The sequence below is a fragment of the Meles meles genome, chromosome 3 (genome assembly GCF_922984935.1).
Source record: "Meles meles chromosome 3, mMelMel3.1 paternal haplotype, whole genome shotgun sequence".
Taxonomy (NCBI): domain Eukaryota; kingdom Metazoa; phylum Chordata; class Mammalia; order Carnivora; family Mustelidae; genus Meles; species Meles meles.
In genome coordinates, this window is record NC_060068.1 from 57,629,610 (window position 1) to 57,644,466 (window position 14,857).

At 39.4% G+C, this 14,857-nt stretch overlaps 1 protein-coding gene across 19 annotated transcripts in view; it reads right to left on the reverse strand.

Annotated features, from left to right (window-relative positions):
* Positions 1 to 14,857, reverse strand: part of PAM (peptidylglycine alpha-amidating monooxygenase) — a 154,446-nt gene that overhangs the window by 20,733 nt on the left and 118,856 nt on the right. For all 19 annotated transcript variants that reach the window (XM_045999639.1, XM_045999637.1, XM_045999636.1 and 16 more), the window contains 5 exons: positions 13,644 to 13,773; positions 4,371 to 4,487; positions 2,082 to 2,154; positions 716 to 926; positions 74 to 274 (listed from right to left, as the gene is read on the reverse strand). In XM_045999639.1, the coding sequence (XP_045855595.1) occupies positions 74 to 274; positions 716 to 926; positions 2,082 to 2,154; positions 4,371 to 4,487; positions 13,644 to 13,773 (732 nt within the window). The remainder of the gene's footprint in view (positions 1 to 73; positions 275 to 715; positions 927 to 2,081; positions 2,155 to 4,370; positions 4,488 to 13,643; positions 13,774 to 14,857) is intronic.

The window sequence follows — 14,857 nt, forward strand, 5'->3', positions numbered from 1 at the left end:
TTAAGATAGGACAAATAATTTGTAAGGATAGAGAACGGCACAGCAAAAAAAACAAAAAATAAAGATCAAGTACCTGGTATATACGAAATTGCAAATACATTTCTTCCAAATGATGCATGCTTAATCTCTCGCACAAATTCTTTGGTGTCAGTTTTAAAACACTGGATTCGACCATTTTCCCTGTCTGCCACGCATAACTGGCCCAGATGAGGTATAAGAGCCAAGCTGTGAGGAACACTGAACTGGCCGGGTTTCGGATTGTTCCTGGAAGACTCTACAGAACAAAGAAAAACCTCAGACACACAATGTGTAACATCACCCAAAGTCTGACTTTAAAGTTTTCTAATTTTCCAAATCTTTGGTAGTAAACTGTTAAATATCTGGGACCTGGGGTAAAAATAAGGTAAAGCAGTTTATACATTTATTCTATAATATCTCTTACCCACAAACACGTTATGGATTTTCTCCCTATTTGGACAAAGTTTTGGGGTTGTAGCATTCTTTCTTCCTCTCACAAAACTGTGTGTGTGTGTGTGTGTGTGTGTGTGTGTGTGTGTGTGTGTATAAGAAAATTGCCAGCTGGATGCAAACAGAGGCCCTCCTGCTTTCCCCACTGCAGGGGACAATTCCATCCGAAAGAAGGGGTGGCCAGTCACTAGTTCCTAGTGTTACTGGCGAAGAATAACAATTAGAGATCAAGAGTCTGATTGAGTACCTTCTCCCCACTGTGTGATGAACTCTCCGGTTGGTGAAAACTGCACAATCCGACTGTTGCAGTAACCGTCCGATACATAGATGGTTCCAGTGTCTGGGTCTACAGCCACATCGGTGGGTTGACAAAAGTGATTCTGGTCACTGCCTGGTTGCATGCTCCTCCCCAGGACTAACAGTGGGCTGCCTTCACCATTTGGATCCAGTTTGAACACCTTTTTAAACAAGGAAGAAAAGTTTTACCTGCTTTGCATGGTTATTATGGGTACACTCTTGCCTGACTTAGGCCACTTTCACGGGCACTTCAAGTGTAAGCTCCCAGAGATTTATTTATAAGAAGATACTCTGTGGAACTGGGTGGGACTCTAAAAATCATCTGGTCTGCTGCCCCCATTCTTTAAGTGAGGCCCATAGCGATTAAGTGATCTGCTCAAGGTCATCCAGGTAATTAGTGGTGAATGGATGTCCTGTTCCACCCAGTCACACTTTTTTTTTTCTTTGAAGATTTTATTTATTTATTTGAGAGAGAGAGAGAGAGAGCATGAGAAGGGGAAGGGTCAGAGGGACAAACAGACTGAGCCCGATGCGGGACTTTTTCCCAGGACTCCAGGATCATGAACTGAGCCAAAGACAGTTGTTTAACCAACTGAGCCTCCCAGGCACCCCCCTTTTTTTTTTTTCACTTTTTTTTTTTTTTCCTGGGTCTCTCTTTGGCTAATAGTACGAGGCTCTTCAATACACAAGCAATAAATGTTTACTGAGATGATATCTGAAGACCCTTATAGTTTTGTCTTCTGAGTTCCAGGGTGTTTTCCCCCGCTAGTTTTCATACTCCTTTGCCACCTCTTCATAAAATGGATATTAAAGCTCATCTTTTGAGAGGAAACCTTATGGCTACTCTGTGAAGGAAACAGAACTTCTCTTAAAAACAACAAAAATGTAATGTTTTATATATAAACATGGCTGTACCTGAAGATCTTGCCTGCATTTACAGAAGATTAAAGTGGTTTCAGGAAAACAACAACAACATAGTGATCAAAACACAAACGATCAAACAGAACTAGGACTGGGGAACACAGAAAAGAAAAACACATGTGGAGAGCCGAGGAGCGTGGGAAGGCCCACACAATTGTTACGGTGAAGCCTCGCATCTGGCCCGCAATTTCCTGCCGGCCCAACATAGGAGGGTGACTGAATTATTTACATATTAGCTTTTCCTGCGTTCTAAAAGAAAAATTTCAGATGTGGCAGTTCCATTTTCTTGTAACCAACTTACTGGGTGACAGAAAAAGACCCCAGGTAGCTCTAGAGCCATTCAAGAGCGTAACTCCATTAAGTCCTATTTGAATCACTGCCAAATGGAAGGTTACCTGGTGCAGAGCCACGTCGGTGACCCAGTAATTTCCATCTTTATCTACACTCAAGCCATGGGGCAAATAAAACCTGCAAAATAAAAACAATGGTCTTAATTATATAATTACTCCCAAAGCATATGTGAGAAGATTTTTTTTTGCTAATTGATCTGTAAAGATAATATAAATTTATGAATTGATAAATATGTACTGCATTACTAAAGCCCAACATAAATTAAATGAAAATATCTGTTGTAATAGAAACCTCCTTTTGATGTATCTTTTTTAAAGCACATTTTTAAATTTAAATTCAATTAGCCAACATACAGTGCATCATTAGTTTCAGATGGAGAGTTCAGAAATTCATCAGTTGCGTGTAACACCCAGGGCTCATCACATCACGTGTCTTCTTAATATCCATCACCCATTACCCCTTCCCCCCCACCCCTCCTTTTGACATATCTTAAATGGTATTTATTTAATCTTTGAAAAAGCTATAAATGAAGCCTACAATCAGTAACAAATATTTGTCACAAAATATGGTATGTTAAACAACACAAATAACATCAATTTAAGAATGAGTTCAAAGATCATAAATATTAACAATTTAGAAATTGTATAAAGCAAACTGTCTAGAGAAACACACATGGATTTATATAATTTGAGTAGTTTAAATATACTTCGAGGTAATGTAGGCTGTGTTAACGGAGAATATTAAAAATAGGACTCTGAAGCTTTAAGAGTGCCTCCTCAAGACAGTAAAACCCAAAGGAAACCCCGTCCAACAGAAATGCTCATCTAAGCAAAGTGAAGGTGTGAGCCGATACTCAATAGAGAAGTTTACTCTAACAAATCAATTGGCATGGTCTGAGTAGAGAGCTAACCATCAGCTAGTGTAGGCAGAAGCTCACAGGCTTAAGGAACTTAGAATTAACAAACACATGGGCAATATCTTGATGTGGTTGTAGTCAAATGACATCGGACAAACCACAAGCTGTTTGTCAGCTTCTAGCCTTAACCATGGTGGGGACACCACAGATTTTTTTTTCATGAGCCAAGAATGTAACACCCTGAGCTTGACTAATGAACTAGATCCGTGTTTTGGTGACTGGATGTGGGGGTTATGATTTGCTTTCAACACGGAACACCCCACTGCTGGCCAGGTTCATTTGGCAGCCCTTGCTCTATCTTCCTCTGATTCCTTTCTGGAAAGAGAATGCTTCTGATTCATGGGAACAGCACCAAGGAGACAGGCTCAAACCCACGAAGTGGTAGAACTGCTATGAGAATTTGGCCCCTGACCCACCATCTTAGAATCCTATAAAAAAAAAAATGTAATTATTCTCATCCTCATAAGCAGCTGCGCTCAGAATGGATGGCTCCCCGGCTTTTCCTGTGCCTAAGCAGATGGAGCAGGGTATAGTTCCTGAAGCTGCCAGGTTAAAATGGTTGAGGACACTCTGTAAGCAGGTGCCCCTTCCCTTCAATGACCATGAATATCAGCCAATTTTTTTTTTTTTGGTTGCCAAATGTTATCTAGGAATAAGACCAAATAATAAGTCTTTCAAAGCCAAATTACCTATGCATGCTAAAGAAGCTAAAAAATGATATTTGTTTAGTTTTCACTTTGAGATGGGAAGAGAGAAGACTTTTTTCTTTTTCTTTTTCTTTAAAGATTTTATTTATTTATTTGACAGAGAGAGATCACAAGTAGGCAGAGAGGCAGGCAGAGAGAGAGGCAGAGAGAGAGGAGGAAGCAGGGTCCCTGCGGAGCAGAGAGCCAGATGTAGGGCTCAATCCCAGGACCCTGAGATCATGACCCGAGCCGAAGGCAGCGGCTTAATCCACTGAGCCACCCAGGCGCCCCAGAAGACTTTTTTTCTTAATGTTGATTTTGGTTATGTGACTTTTATGGTGAAAAAAATTTTTTTTAATCTTCAGATCTAAGCTGACCAGGAACTCACTTCATTAGCCATGGATGTCAATGGCGCTATGAAGTTTGAGTACCGGTTAGAATCAACTGGGAGCTTTAAAAGTAAGTAGCTTTTGATGCCTGGGCCCCGTCCCAGACTAAATTTCAATCTGGGTTTTTGAAGCTTTCCAGGTGATTCTAATTTCAGTCAGGGTTTGGAACCACCTACTTAGAAAATGGAAGATGAGATGACCCAATTAGTCTCCTGTTTTCGTAAGCTGCGCTTTTTCACCAGCACCGGACCGTACAGGCTTTCCAAGACCAGAGTCAGTGCTACACTTTAACAAAATACATGTAGTACAAGACTTAATGACAACAGAAGTAATTGTGCTCACAGATTTTTTCCACTGGACTGGAGTACAGCAGCATTATTTGGATCTATGACAAGAATAGTGTCTTCTTCAATTGGCCCGAGTCCTCTTTGCTGGTAAACAAACATGCTATCAAAAGAGCTTAAAAAAAAAAAAAAAAGACATTAGAATGGAAAATAAGGCAATGAGAAATGGCAATGAACTTGAGAAATGCAGACCATTCACTTGAGATTCAAAATACAGAATCAAGAGAAGAGCTTAAACTTTGTTGTCCTTCACATTTCTATTTGATTCTGTATATGTATACACACACACACACCTACCAGCAATATATAAAGGTAGTTACAAATGTACCACCGGCCTGTAGAACCATGCTGCTCAGAGTGGTAAATCAGTAAATGGTCTGGAGATGCAAGGTCTCACACCCACTAAATCTGAAATCTGTACTTCCACAAAATCCCCACGTGGTTCATATTCACATGAGAGTTAAAGAAATACTACTATTTTTTCCCAAAGCTCCTCAAAATATTTTATTTATTTATTTTTTTAAATATTTTATTTATTTGACAGAGAGAGAGAGATCACAACCAGGCAGAGAGGCAGGCAGAGAGAGAGGAGGAAGCAGGCTCCCTGCGGAGCAGAGAGCCCGATGCGGGGCTTGATCCCAGGACCCCAGGATCATGACCTGAGCCGAAGGCAGAGGCTTTAACCCACTGAGCCACCCAGGCGCCCCATCCTCAAAATATTTTAATAGCTATTTTCCTTCAAACTACAAAAGAAAACATAACTTATTTTAACTTACACTGTATTAATAAAAAAAAGTGTAATCGACAGCAGGAAGGGTAGTGATAAAAAATATGTTTGCAACTGTATTTGCCATAGGCATAACATGCAAACACATAAGGATATAGGACAAAATGCTCAAAATATAAATTTAAAAATATAAACTGTGAGTCTTGAAATAAAAATATGCTTAGAAACATAAAACTTCCATAAGACAGCTATTCTATAAGTACAAAATGGATTACTATATAGTAATATAAAAACTAAAGAAAATATGACAATTTCTGCTTTTTAAATCTTATCTCCCAGGTTATAAAATATTATGAATGTATATGTTTATATATATTTTTCCATTTATATTTCTATATGAATTGCTATAATATATTTCCCTAAACTGACAATTATCACAGATACTGTACTTATTTTGATTCCTGTTTGGGAAATTATTAGGGCTAAGTGACAACAGTAAAATCTTGTAATCTAATCTTATGTAACACAGAGATAAACATGCAGAACACCAAGAGACTAATTTATATTTTAAAAAACAAAGAATTGGATCAGCACATAGTTCAGTCACATGCATGTGTATGTCTATATAAAAAATAAATATATTTTGCCAAAGTCAATGGATAATCAGTGAATATTTCTGTAACAGAAATTCCTTGATAGAATCAGACAAACCTGTGGGAAAAAACTATTACTATTTTGTAGTTCAATTGTATAAGCAAAAGAAGACTCTGAATAGTATTAAATATTTATGGAGATAGAGTTGCAATTTGGAAAGGTAAAAGAATGATCAAATCTGTCACATACCTATTGATTGGTCGGTTGCAATTTTTGTGGAATTTACGCAGAGTCTCAATAGAAGAATAAAAATTTCAAAATCACATTCTCTGGCCATTAAAAATACACATCACACAATTATTTGAGCTTCTTGACTGCTATAGTCTTTTGGGAACATTTTTCATGAAAGATAACAATAAGTCCCTGAAGTAGTTCTTATTAATGATGCATTCAATTGAAAACAAAATATTGATTCAGCTTCGTCAACCTAAAACTTAAGTAATACTGTTTACATATGCTATTATGTGTAGTAAAAACCACACAGCAGTCCCTAGGAAAAAAAAAGTACCTGAGTCTATGAAACAGAAGTAAAAAAACTGACAAAGCAGATTTCATAAGATAATCATGGGATCATTATTAAGTTGAAATGTGAAATTTTATTAGAACCAATGCAAGAATAGACAAGGTCTTATTAAATCATGGGAGACTGATACAGGGCAGATGTGATGTAACTCTTTAAAACGATGAAAACTGAAAGAGTTTATCCTATATCTGAAACTCTATTTTCAATATGAATTTCTGTACTAAAAAACATCATAACTATTCTTCTAGAAAACAATGGCCTTGTATTCAACCATCAATGTTTGCTTTTTTACCAACACGTTTGTGATACCAGGTAACGTTTAAGTTCTGCATGTCTAAGACTCATAGGACGCTATAAGGTTCACATTTGTGTGTAATAAGTCTCATTTATTTTCTATTTTAAGGCTTACGTTATATTCCTCATTTTCCAAGAATATTGCAGTGCTTTATAATGGCGCGATGGCAATCTAGATAATGGGAGTTATGCTTTCCCTGTAAGGAGTAAAAAATGTGCTTCCTCTTTCTCTGAACTGAAATTTTGAGATAATTGTGGATTCACATGCAGTTGCAAGAAATAATAGAGACAGAAGTTTCTCAAAAATAGCATTTTGCACGACTGTAGCACAGCATCATAACCCGAATATTTATTGACGTTGCTAAAAATCCACTGACCATATTTGCATTTCCTTTTCCCTTTCTGCATTTCCTAAAATTTTCATTTATTCTTTCCGTTTCCTTGCTTGGACATGGAACATATTAGTATATTACTTCTCTATTTCACCCCACTTGGGAGTTAGTATTATGGACAAATACCAAGTCCTCGTAATTTTTATCTCGTGCTGTGCACTTGATATATTGCTAGTGCTCGGACCCGCTCCTGACAGCTCATAATAGTGGCACTGAGCAGGAGCGATGGTACCTATTGTATATCCCGATGAAACTGAAGCATGCCAGACCTCAGCATGCCCCGCTCCGCATCAAGGGCAGTCACTCAGGTGATGGGCTGACCAGTCCTAATCCTTTTCATCTGGGATAGCGGGGGCTTGCTACAACTGGCTACTGGCCATTGATAGTGACACAGGGCAAGTAATAAAAGCAACCGATGTTTTTTCTGAAATGGGAAAAATCACAAACACCCACACACTAAATCTGCCAAATAAACTAGTTTATAAACTCCTGCAATTTTCAAAGAAAGGTAACCCCTGAACGGTTCATAACCGGATGTCAGATTACAGAGCTGGATACACCGTTGCTATGGAAAGCTGCTTCTTTAGTGTTCTCAAGCAGCAACCCCGCATGGTATGCTGCCGAGTGCTCTTTATTTCAACCGCATTTAACTTTTTGCAGGATATAATAATACCCGGCAAATTTCACACGGTGCCTGCAGCCCTGCTGATTTTTGTTTGCTTCTCTGAAAAAGCACTCAGCCAAAGAGGCTGAGCTGCGGCCTATGGGCTTGAATTCATCAGTTCTTTATTTTAGCAGTTTGAATTCCCCGTTAATGATTTTGCACATTAGCAGCTAATCAAACAGTTTAGATAAGGCTGAGGAGAAACGCTTTGCCATATTCACGCAGAAAAGAAACCAGAGTAAGGAGAAAATAAACTTCTGGGCCATCAATCAAAATTATGGGAATGCAAAATAAATAACAGCGAACCGAGGAGAAGAAGTATAATGTTGTAATTATATGAATTAAGAAGCTGGAGAAAGAACCGTAGGTTTTCTTTTGCTTTTTCTTTATTTTTCGATTTTAATGCCAGGGTAGTTACCACACGCCGTTATAGTCATTGTACATGTACAATATAGCGATTCGACACCTCAGTGTTCCTTAGTGCTCATCACAATAAGGGTGTTCTTAAACACCTTCACCTGTTTCACCCACCCCCCCCCCCCCCGCCACCCAGCCCCTCTAACCTTCTATTAGAACCATAAATTTTCAAGTGAGAAAATAAGTGGAAAGATTCCCTCAATATTAGCGATTCAACGATAACCATACAGAGGCCAGAGATTTTAAATGGAATACACTTAAATATTATGTTAAAAATATTCACTTCTGCAAGTAAGGACATTGAAAAAAAAAAAAAAAAACAACCCTATGAGGAGGAAAAGAGGTAGACAAAGAAACCAGCATGACTTTAGTGCCCAGAGACATCACAAATAGGGATGAAAAGAAAAAAGAACTAGGTATTATGGCCTAGGGCTTTGTTAGGTCCGGTAAAGCCACTGAGGACCAGGTGCTTAACAAAGTGCTTTTTATTACTCAACAGAATGAGGCACTTAATAAAGCCCTCATTTTTGGGGCTAGGGAACTGAGCGTAAGGGAGTACAAACATCTTCATGCATGTCTCAGGCCTAGGAAATAGTAATCAAGATTCAAACCCAGGTCTCCTGTCGAAAGAAAGAGAGAAGGAAAGAAAGGTAGGTTGGTTGGTTTTTCTCTTACTAGGACTGACCTCACTGGAATGGAGAATCTCCCTGCCAGTTATCAGATTTCATATGCGTATGCAGAAGAGATAGAAGAGTAGTCCCGTAACAAAGAACTAGAGAAAGTGACGTAACACTGGCAAGGAAATGGCTTGAGTAAGTGGCAAATGGCAATGTGAGAGAAAATGCTAGAATTTGGAGACATCCGTTTCGTATAACTCCTTGTGATTTTCTCTAGATTTGAAGGTACTAAGTAAGGTTCATTCAGTCACTTCGGGTTCTGTTTTCTAAGCTCACTAAATTCTTAAGGTATGAAAGAATATGCAGATGGAAAAGCAGAACCTCGAGGTAACTTAACGGAGACTCCAAAAAACTAGTGAGGCTAATCTTGAACTGATTTTTCTGAAAGTCAGGATGCAGAGAGATTTCCAAAACAACAGATCTCAGCAAGATTCCATGCAGCACCAATGAAGAGATGTTTTGTGAGCTGTTTGGTGGTGGTGGGGGGTGCAAATGGGAGAAGATTCCCAGAAGACCACATCTCCAAGAACAAAACTTGCTAAGTCAGTCTTTCACCTATTCAAATCTTAAAAACAACACTTATGAGAAACATTTATGAAGATACCAAAGGCGTGCTCATTAAACCAACCCAGTGACACCACCTCCATCACAGTGTCATCAAGGAATTCCTGTGATGCTCACTTGTCTTGAAGTGGGTGAGGGAGTATGCCCCAGTCCTCTCTATTTCCACTGATTGCTGTAAAGAATTATTTTTGTGGGGGCGCCTGGGTGGCTCAGTGGGTTAAAGCCTCTGTCTTCGGCTCAGGTCATGATCTCAGGGTCCTGGGATCGAGCCCCGCATCGGGCTCTCTGCTCAGCGGGGAGCCTGCTTCCCTCTCTCTCTGCCTGCCTGTCTACTTGTGATTTCTCTCTGTCAAATAAATAAATAAAATCTAAAAAAAAATAGTTAAAAAAAAAAAAAAAACGGATCTGGGTGATGTTGTTTGGATGACCATACCCTTGAAGTTTTCACTTTGCGAACTGATATATGTCCTCTTTTCCTAAGCTAGTTTGTGTTGGTTTTCTCTTTTATTGAAAGAATTCCAAGTGATACAACTTCCAAGATCCCTTCCAACTTCATGTGAAACATAATAAATGATATAAAGGAAACTTTTTAACACCTAAAAATTAGGGGTAAAACCCATGGTTTGGTTAAGTGGGTATGTGATGTGAGTCCTGCCTACTGGAACCACAACCCTAGCTGAGAGAAATAAAAGAAAGGCCAAGAAAGAAGACTTGACAGTCGCTGTGATTTTAAGACAGAGACCCACGAACAGCTGTTCCAGGCAGGAGCTACCCAACTCCTGCTGGGAGGCATTTAAACTTGAAGGAGCCCCAGCTGTCATGCTGCCCTAACACCAGGACAGACACAGAGGCTCTTAAAAGTTTCATTACACCCTGCTGGTAAGAGGCATTTCTTCTTTCAGCTAGAAGCTTCTGAAAGTAGCCATATTGAAACTAAGGGACAGACTGGGAAGAAAATGGAAATCAGACAGAGAAAGGGAGTGGCGATCGCCTTCCAGGAGCTTAGATGGTTTTTATTATTATTATTTCAGTTTGGATGCCATGCTTAATTAGCATGGTTTTATAGAAGAGTAAGGGGTGATCAGGGAAATCAGGTAGAGATGAGGAGTAACAGTACTTATAAAAACAGTTGATATGATGTTATCAAAGAGCACTGGGCACTATATTAATTGCGGATTATTAATGCCAAGCGCTGCCTGATAGTTAAAGAATGGTCATATCCTAAAAATTAGGGGAGCGGTGCCTGCGTGGCTCAGTTGTTAAGCTTCCGCTTTTGTATCAGGTCATGATCACAGGGTCCTGGGATGGAGCCCTGCATCGGGCTCCTTGCTGGGTGGGGAGCCTGCTTCTCCCTCTCCCATTCCCCCTGCTTGTGTTCCCGCTCTCGCTGTGTGTCTCTCTCTCTCTGTCAATCTCACAAAACAAACTGGGGGTTGCTGGGGGGAGGTGGGATTGGGAGAGGGGAGGGGGTTATGGACATTGGGGAGGGTATGTGCTATCGTGAGTGCTGTGAAGTGTGTAAACCTGGCAATTCACAGACCTGTACCCCTGGGGATAAAAATACATTATATGTTTATTTAAAAAAAAAAAATTTGGAAGGGGAGGCGAACCATAAGAGACTATGGACTCTGAAAAACAACCTGAGGGTTTTGAAGGGTCAGGGGTGGGAGGTTGGGGGAACAGGTGGTGGGTAATGGGGAGGGCACGTTTTGCATGGAGCACTGGGTGTTGTGCAAAAACAATGAATACTGTTACGCTGAAAAAATAAATAAAATGGAAAAAAAATAAATAAAATCTCTAAACAAAATAAATAAATAAAAATTAAGGGATACAGAGTGCTTAGATTTGATTTAGAGCAAGTTCTGGCCTTACAGAAACTATGATTTTGTGAACATGGGAAATATCAGGAAGGGAAAAATTCCAAGTAAGATGAATACAGGATTTCTCACTACTCTCTTCAAACAGTGGTAGCAACAAAAATGCAACTTCCACCCAATTGTTAATGTTCGTTTTCTCTCACCAGGACGTCATAAGTTCTTCAGGCAGGTTTTTTTTGTTTTGTTTTGTTTTTTTACAATCCTTGGATATTTAATGAGGGAGAACAAAAACTGTACTTTGTCTATTTTATATAATGCGACTTATGCATGAAGGAAGACCATGCATGATGGTTCAAAGAATGGAAGCCACAAATCCAAATCCATTTCTAATTCTCCTCATAGAATAATAAAGCAGACAGTGATTAAAAGCAGAGAAGTGAGTTCCAGAAGAGAATTTCCTGGCAAGTATGGATTGAAAAGGCTGCTAGAAGCCAACGGACAATACAGGAGAGACACAACGAAAAAGAGAGAACAAAATTCTTACATCTGAAAGATAAAGATGAGTAAGAAAGAAGAAACAGAGACTGAATGAGTTAAATCAGTACATCTGCTCTGAAGAAGTCTAGCATTTTTAACAACACCCTTTCTTGGTGCCATTTATCAGGATAAACACACCAGGGCTTTGGCAAAGAAACTGGAATCTATTTACCCATGATACTGGTTATCTAGATGAGAGGCTGATGCCAGGAAAAAGCAGCTCTTTGGCTAGGACTAACATAAAAGTCACAGAAAATGTTCTTCTGTAGCTCTTACTTCATAGTGTTGTGTCTTCATCTTCTACCCCGACCTGGCCCTTACTGATTCCTTCTCCTATTAAACTGTTGCAGCCTGGGCTGTTTGCTTGGAATGAGTCTCATATTAAAATGGAGAATTGGACTTTATCCAACTTAGCTTCAGCCAGCTGAAACAGTATCAATGGGAGAAAATGACGCCGTAATTTTCTCCTCTGGTAAAATGTGGCTAGAAATCCATGCAGAAAATGTAGCAATATTCATTAAAAAGAAGAATATGCTACAATGAATAGAAATAGTTTGCTTTTAAAAGCACTTGTTAAAATACCATTAGATGTTCAATAATGACTAAGACCATGTATCAGAGATGTATGAATAGGAATATTGAGTTCGATTGCTTTGAACTCTAAAGTGATTTCCTTCTCAGATTCCATTTGCAAGTGTGACAACTGGAAAGGACAATTAAACAAAACAAAGCTAGCGATCTGTTTTGAAATGCTGCCTGAATTCCCTCTTCACCTGCACAAAGAAAATCCCATCCATGTGTAGTCACAGGGCAGGCTTAGCATGAACACGAGCTTAGCCAGTACCTCTGAGAATGGAAGAGAAATACAACTGATATAGTAGGTCCTCAGTTTTCCAAATGAGACCCTACAACTGTACACCCGAATGGAGAAGATTCATGATACTTAATTGATATTTTAAGATTTAATTTCATGTGTAAATTGGTGATAAAAACAAATGAATAAATGGATATTCATTACTCAGGAGAACTGACACAACCTGCTAAATTTTGGACCAAGCTTTTAAAATTATCATCATGTGAAGGTACTTCCAATCTCATAAAAGGCAGTATCCCAGGGTGGGCACCTGGACCAACCCTGGAGTCAGGCAGAAAGGAACTGAAGCTAACTCTGACACATAGGCCAAACACTTACCTTCTCTTGGTTTCTTCATCTGGAAAATGTGAATGATGGTGACAGTAAGAGTGCCCAACTATGTGAGGTGATTTGTGTAAACATTTAGAACAGAGACAGGCCCACAAGTAAACAATAAATGTTAGATAGACATTTTTACCAAAAATCCATCCAAGAAGATAGTGGAACATAGAATAAAAGGTTGGAAAGAGAAACCCAGAGGGAAAAGCAAGGGAATTAGTCCTTACGTCTTGGATACTCTTATAAAAAGAAAGTTTGAATAATAAAATTAATCTCTACAAAAATGTGAAGGCCAATGGTGATCACGGCCATGGAGCAGTTCAATGGAAAAGGGAGTTCAACTGGCTTAGAATGGTTCTTTATGCAGCGTATACACAGAAATAACAAAATGCTTCACTGTAGTCAACTAATAACTTTACTTAGTTGATCATTTCTCAAAATGCACCTTCTCTGACGTCTTGAAATACCTCAACAACGTACTGTCCTAACTGCCTTTAATATTATCTTCCTTAGGAATGTGAAGGTAGCTTTAAGGAGGAAGGAAGAAAATGGTAAGCAGTAGGATCACGGATTGTTATTGCCTTCTTTCCATAGACTCGATTGTGAAACTATTTTAATTTGGTTTAAAATGCACAAGAATTCCTTTCTGCTACTTATCACAGATATGTGTTAAAAGAATAAATGTGGTTTGCTCACAAAAATCAAGTTCGAAAAGAACGTTGATAGTTCCCTTACTGTTATTCTTAGTCTAACAAAAAGTGACGCGGCCTCGGTGTGTTTTCATTTACTCCTCGAAGGAAAAATAGTACTTACTTTCCATCCCAGACATGGTCCCCTCTGTGGAAAATCACCAGGTTATTCTTAAGGTCCAGAGCCACCCCAGAAACCTGGCCTGGTAACAAGTATACTCCAGGCCAACCCAGGGCTTCTTCGACATGGAAATCTAAAAAGATAAATCCATACATTTGGTATCAGAAGGAAAGCTAGTGTGACCTCATGAAGATTCACTGTGGTTGAGAAACTCATGCAGTACTGTCACTCGATGCAAGGAAAACAAAACCAAGCCGTGCTCTCTATCAATGCACCACATGCACATGCTGGCCAGCTCCCTGAGCTGCGAGATCAAGGAAGTGCCTGTGAACTGGTTTGGGGACCGTATGCCTGCGTTTCCTGTCGATGACATGCCTGTAAAAACGGCTTACCCTTAGGTCATGAAAGAGCAAATCTGAGACTGCTTTCTGCTGGACAAGATTCTTCTTTAAAATTTGTATTTTGGGGGAACATGGCACCATGGATGGCAACATTTTAATTCAAAGCTTTTACACGTCAATAAATAGCAACCATGGGCAAGAAGCCTGTGTGTGTGGCGGGGGGGGATGTCTAACTCCTGTGTCAATTCTGGATGTCCGATATACACACGACCCTATAATAAGCCATGACTAATTATCTACTGCACAAGCAACCTGCCCAAGATACCGATCTTACTCCTCTGATCCTGAGTGTTCCTGTAACAATGGGAATGGAGAGACACTCTTTCATTGCTTGCATTTCACTGTTTCCTACCATAGGAGAAGGGGAACATTAACAGAAACTTTGTGACTGGACGATTTCCAAGTTATTTTCATTTCTGATCAGAATACATTTATACTTAGAGAATACCTGGGCTTATTTGTGTTAATTCCTTTTATAAACGTGCTTGTGAATAAAGAGGCATGCTCTATGGATTCGCAATACTAACTGAGGCTTAAAGTTATGAAGATACTGTGAAATCTACTGTATCAGTGTCAATGTTTCTTTCCCTCCCGAATCCTTCAACAGAGACACGGAGAAGTAGCAAAGCAGCAGTTCGAGTCTCATTTCTCCTTCCCGACTTCTGGAGGACATAGCAACATGCATTGAAATCCTTAGAGACAGGCATTACAGACTGGAGGAAGGAAAGGAAGCCCAGGACCTGGATAATACGCTTCCGTGAGCTTGAGAGGATGCTGGTGTAAGAATGAACACTTTGAAGTAATTTTCTCAACTGT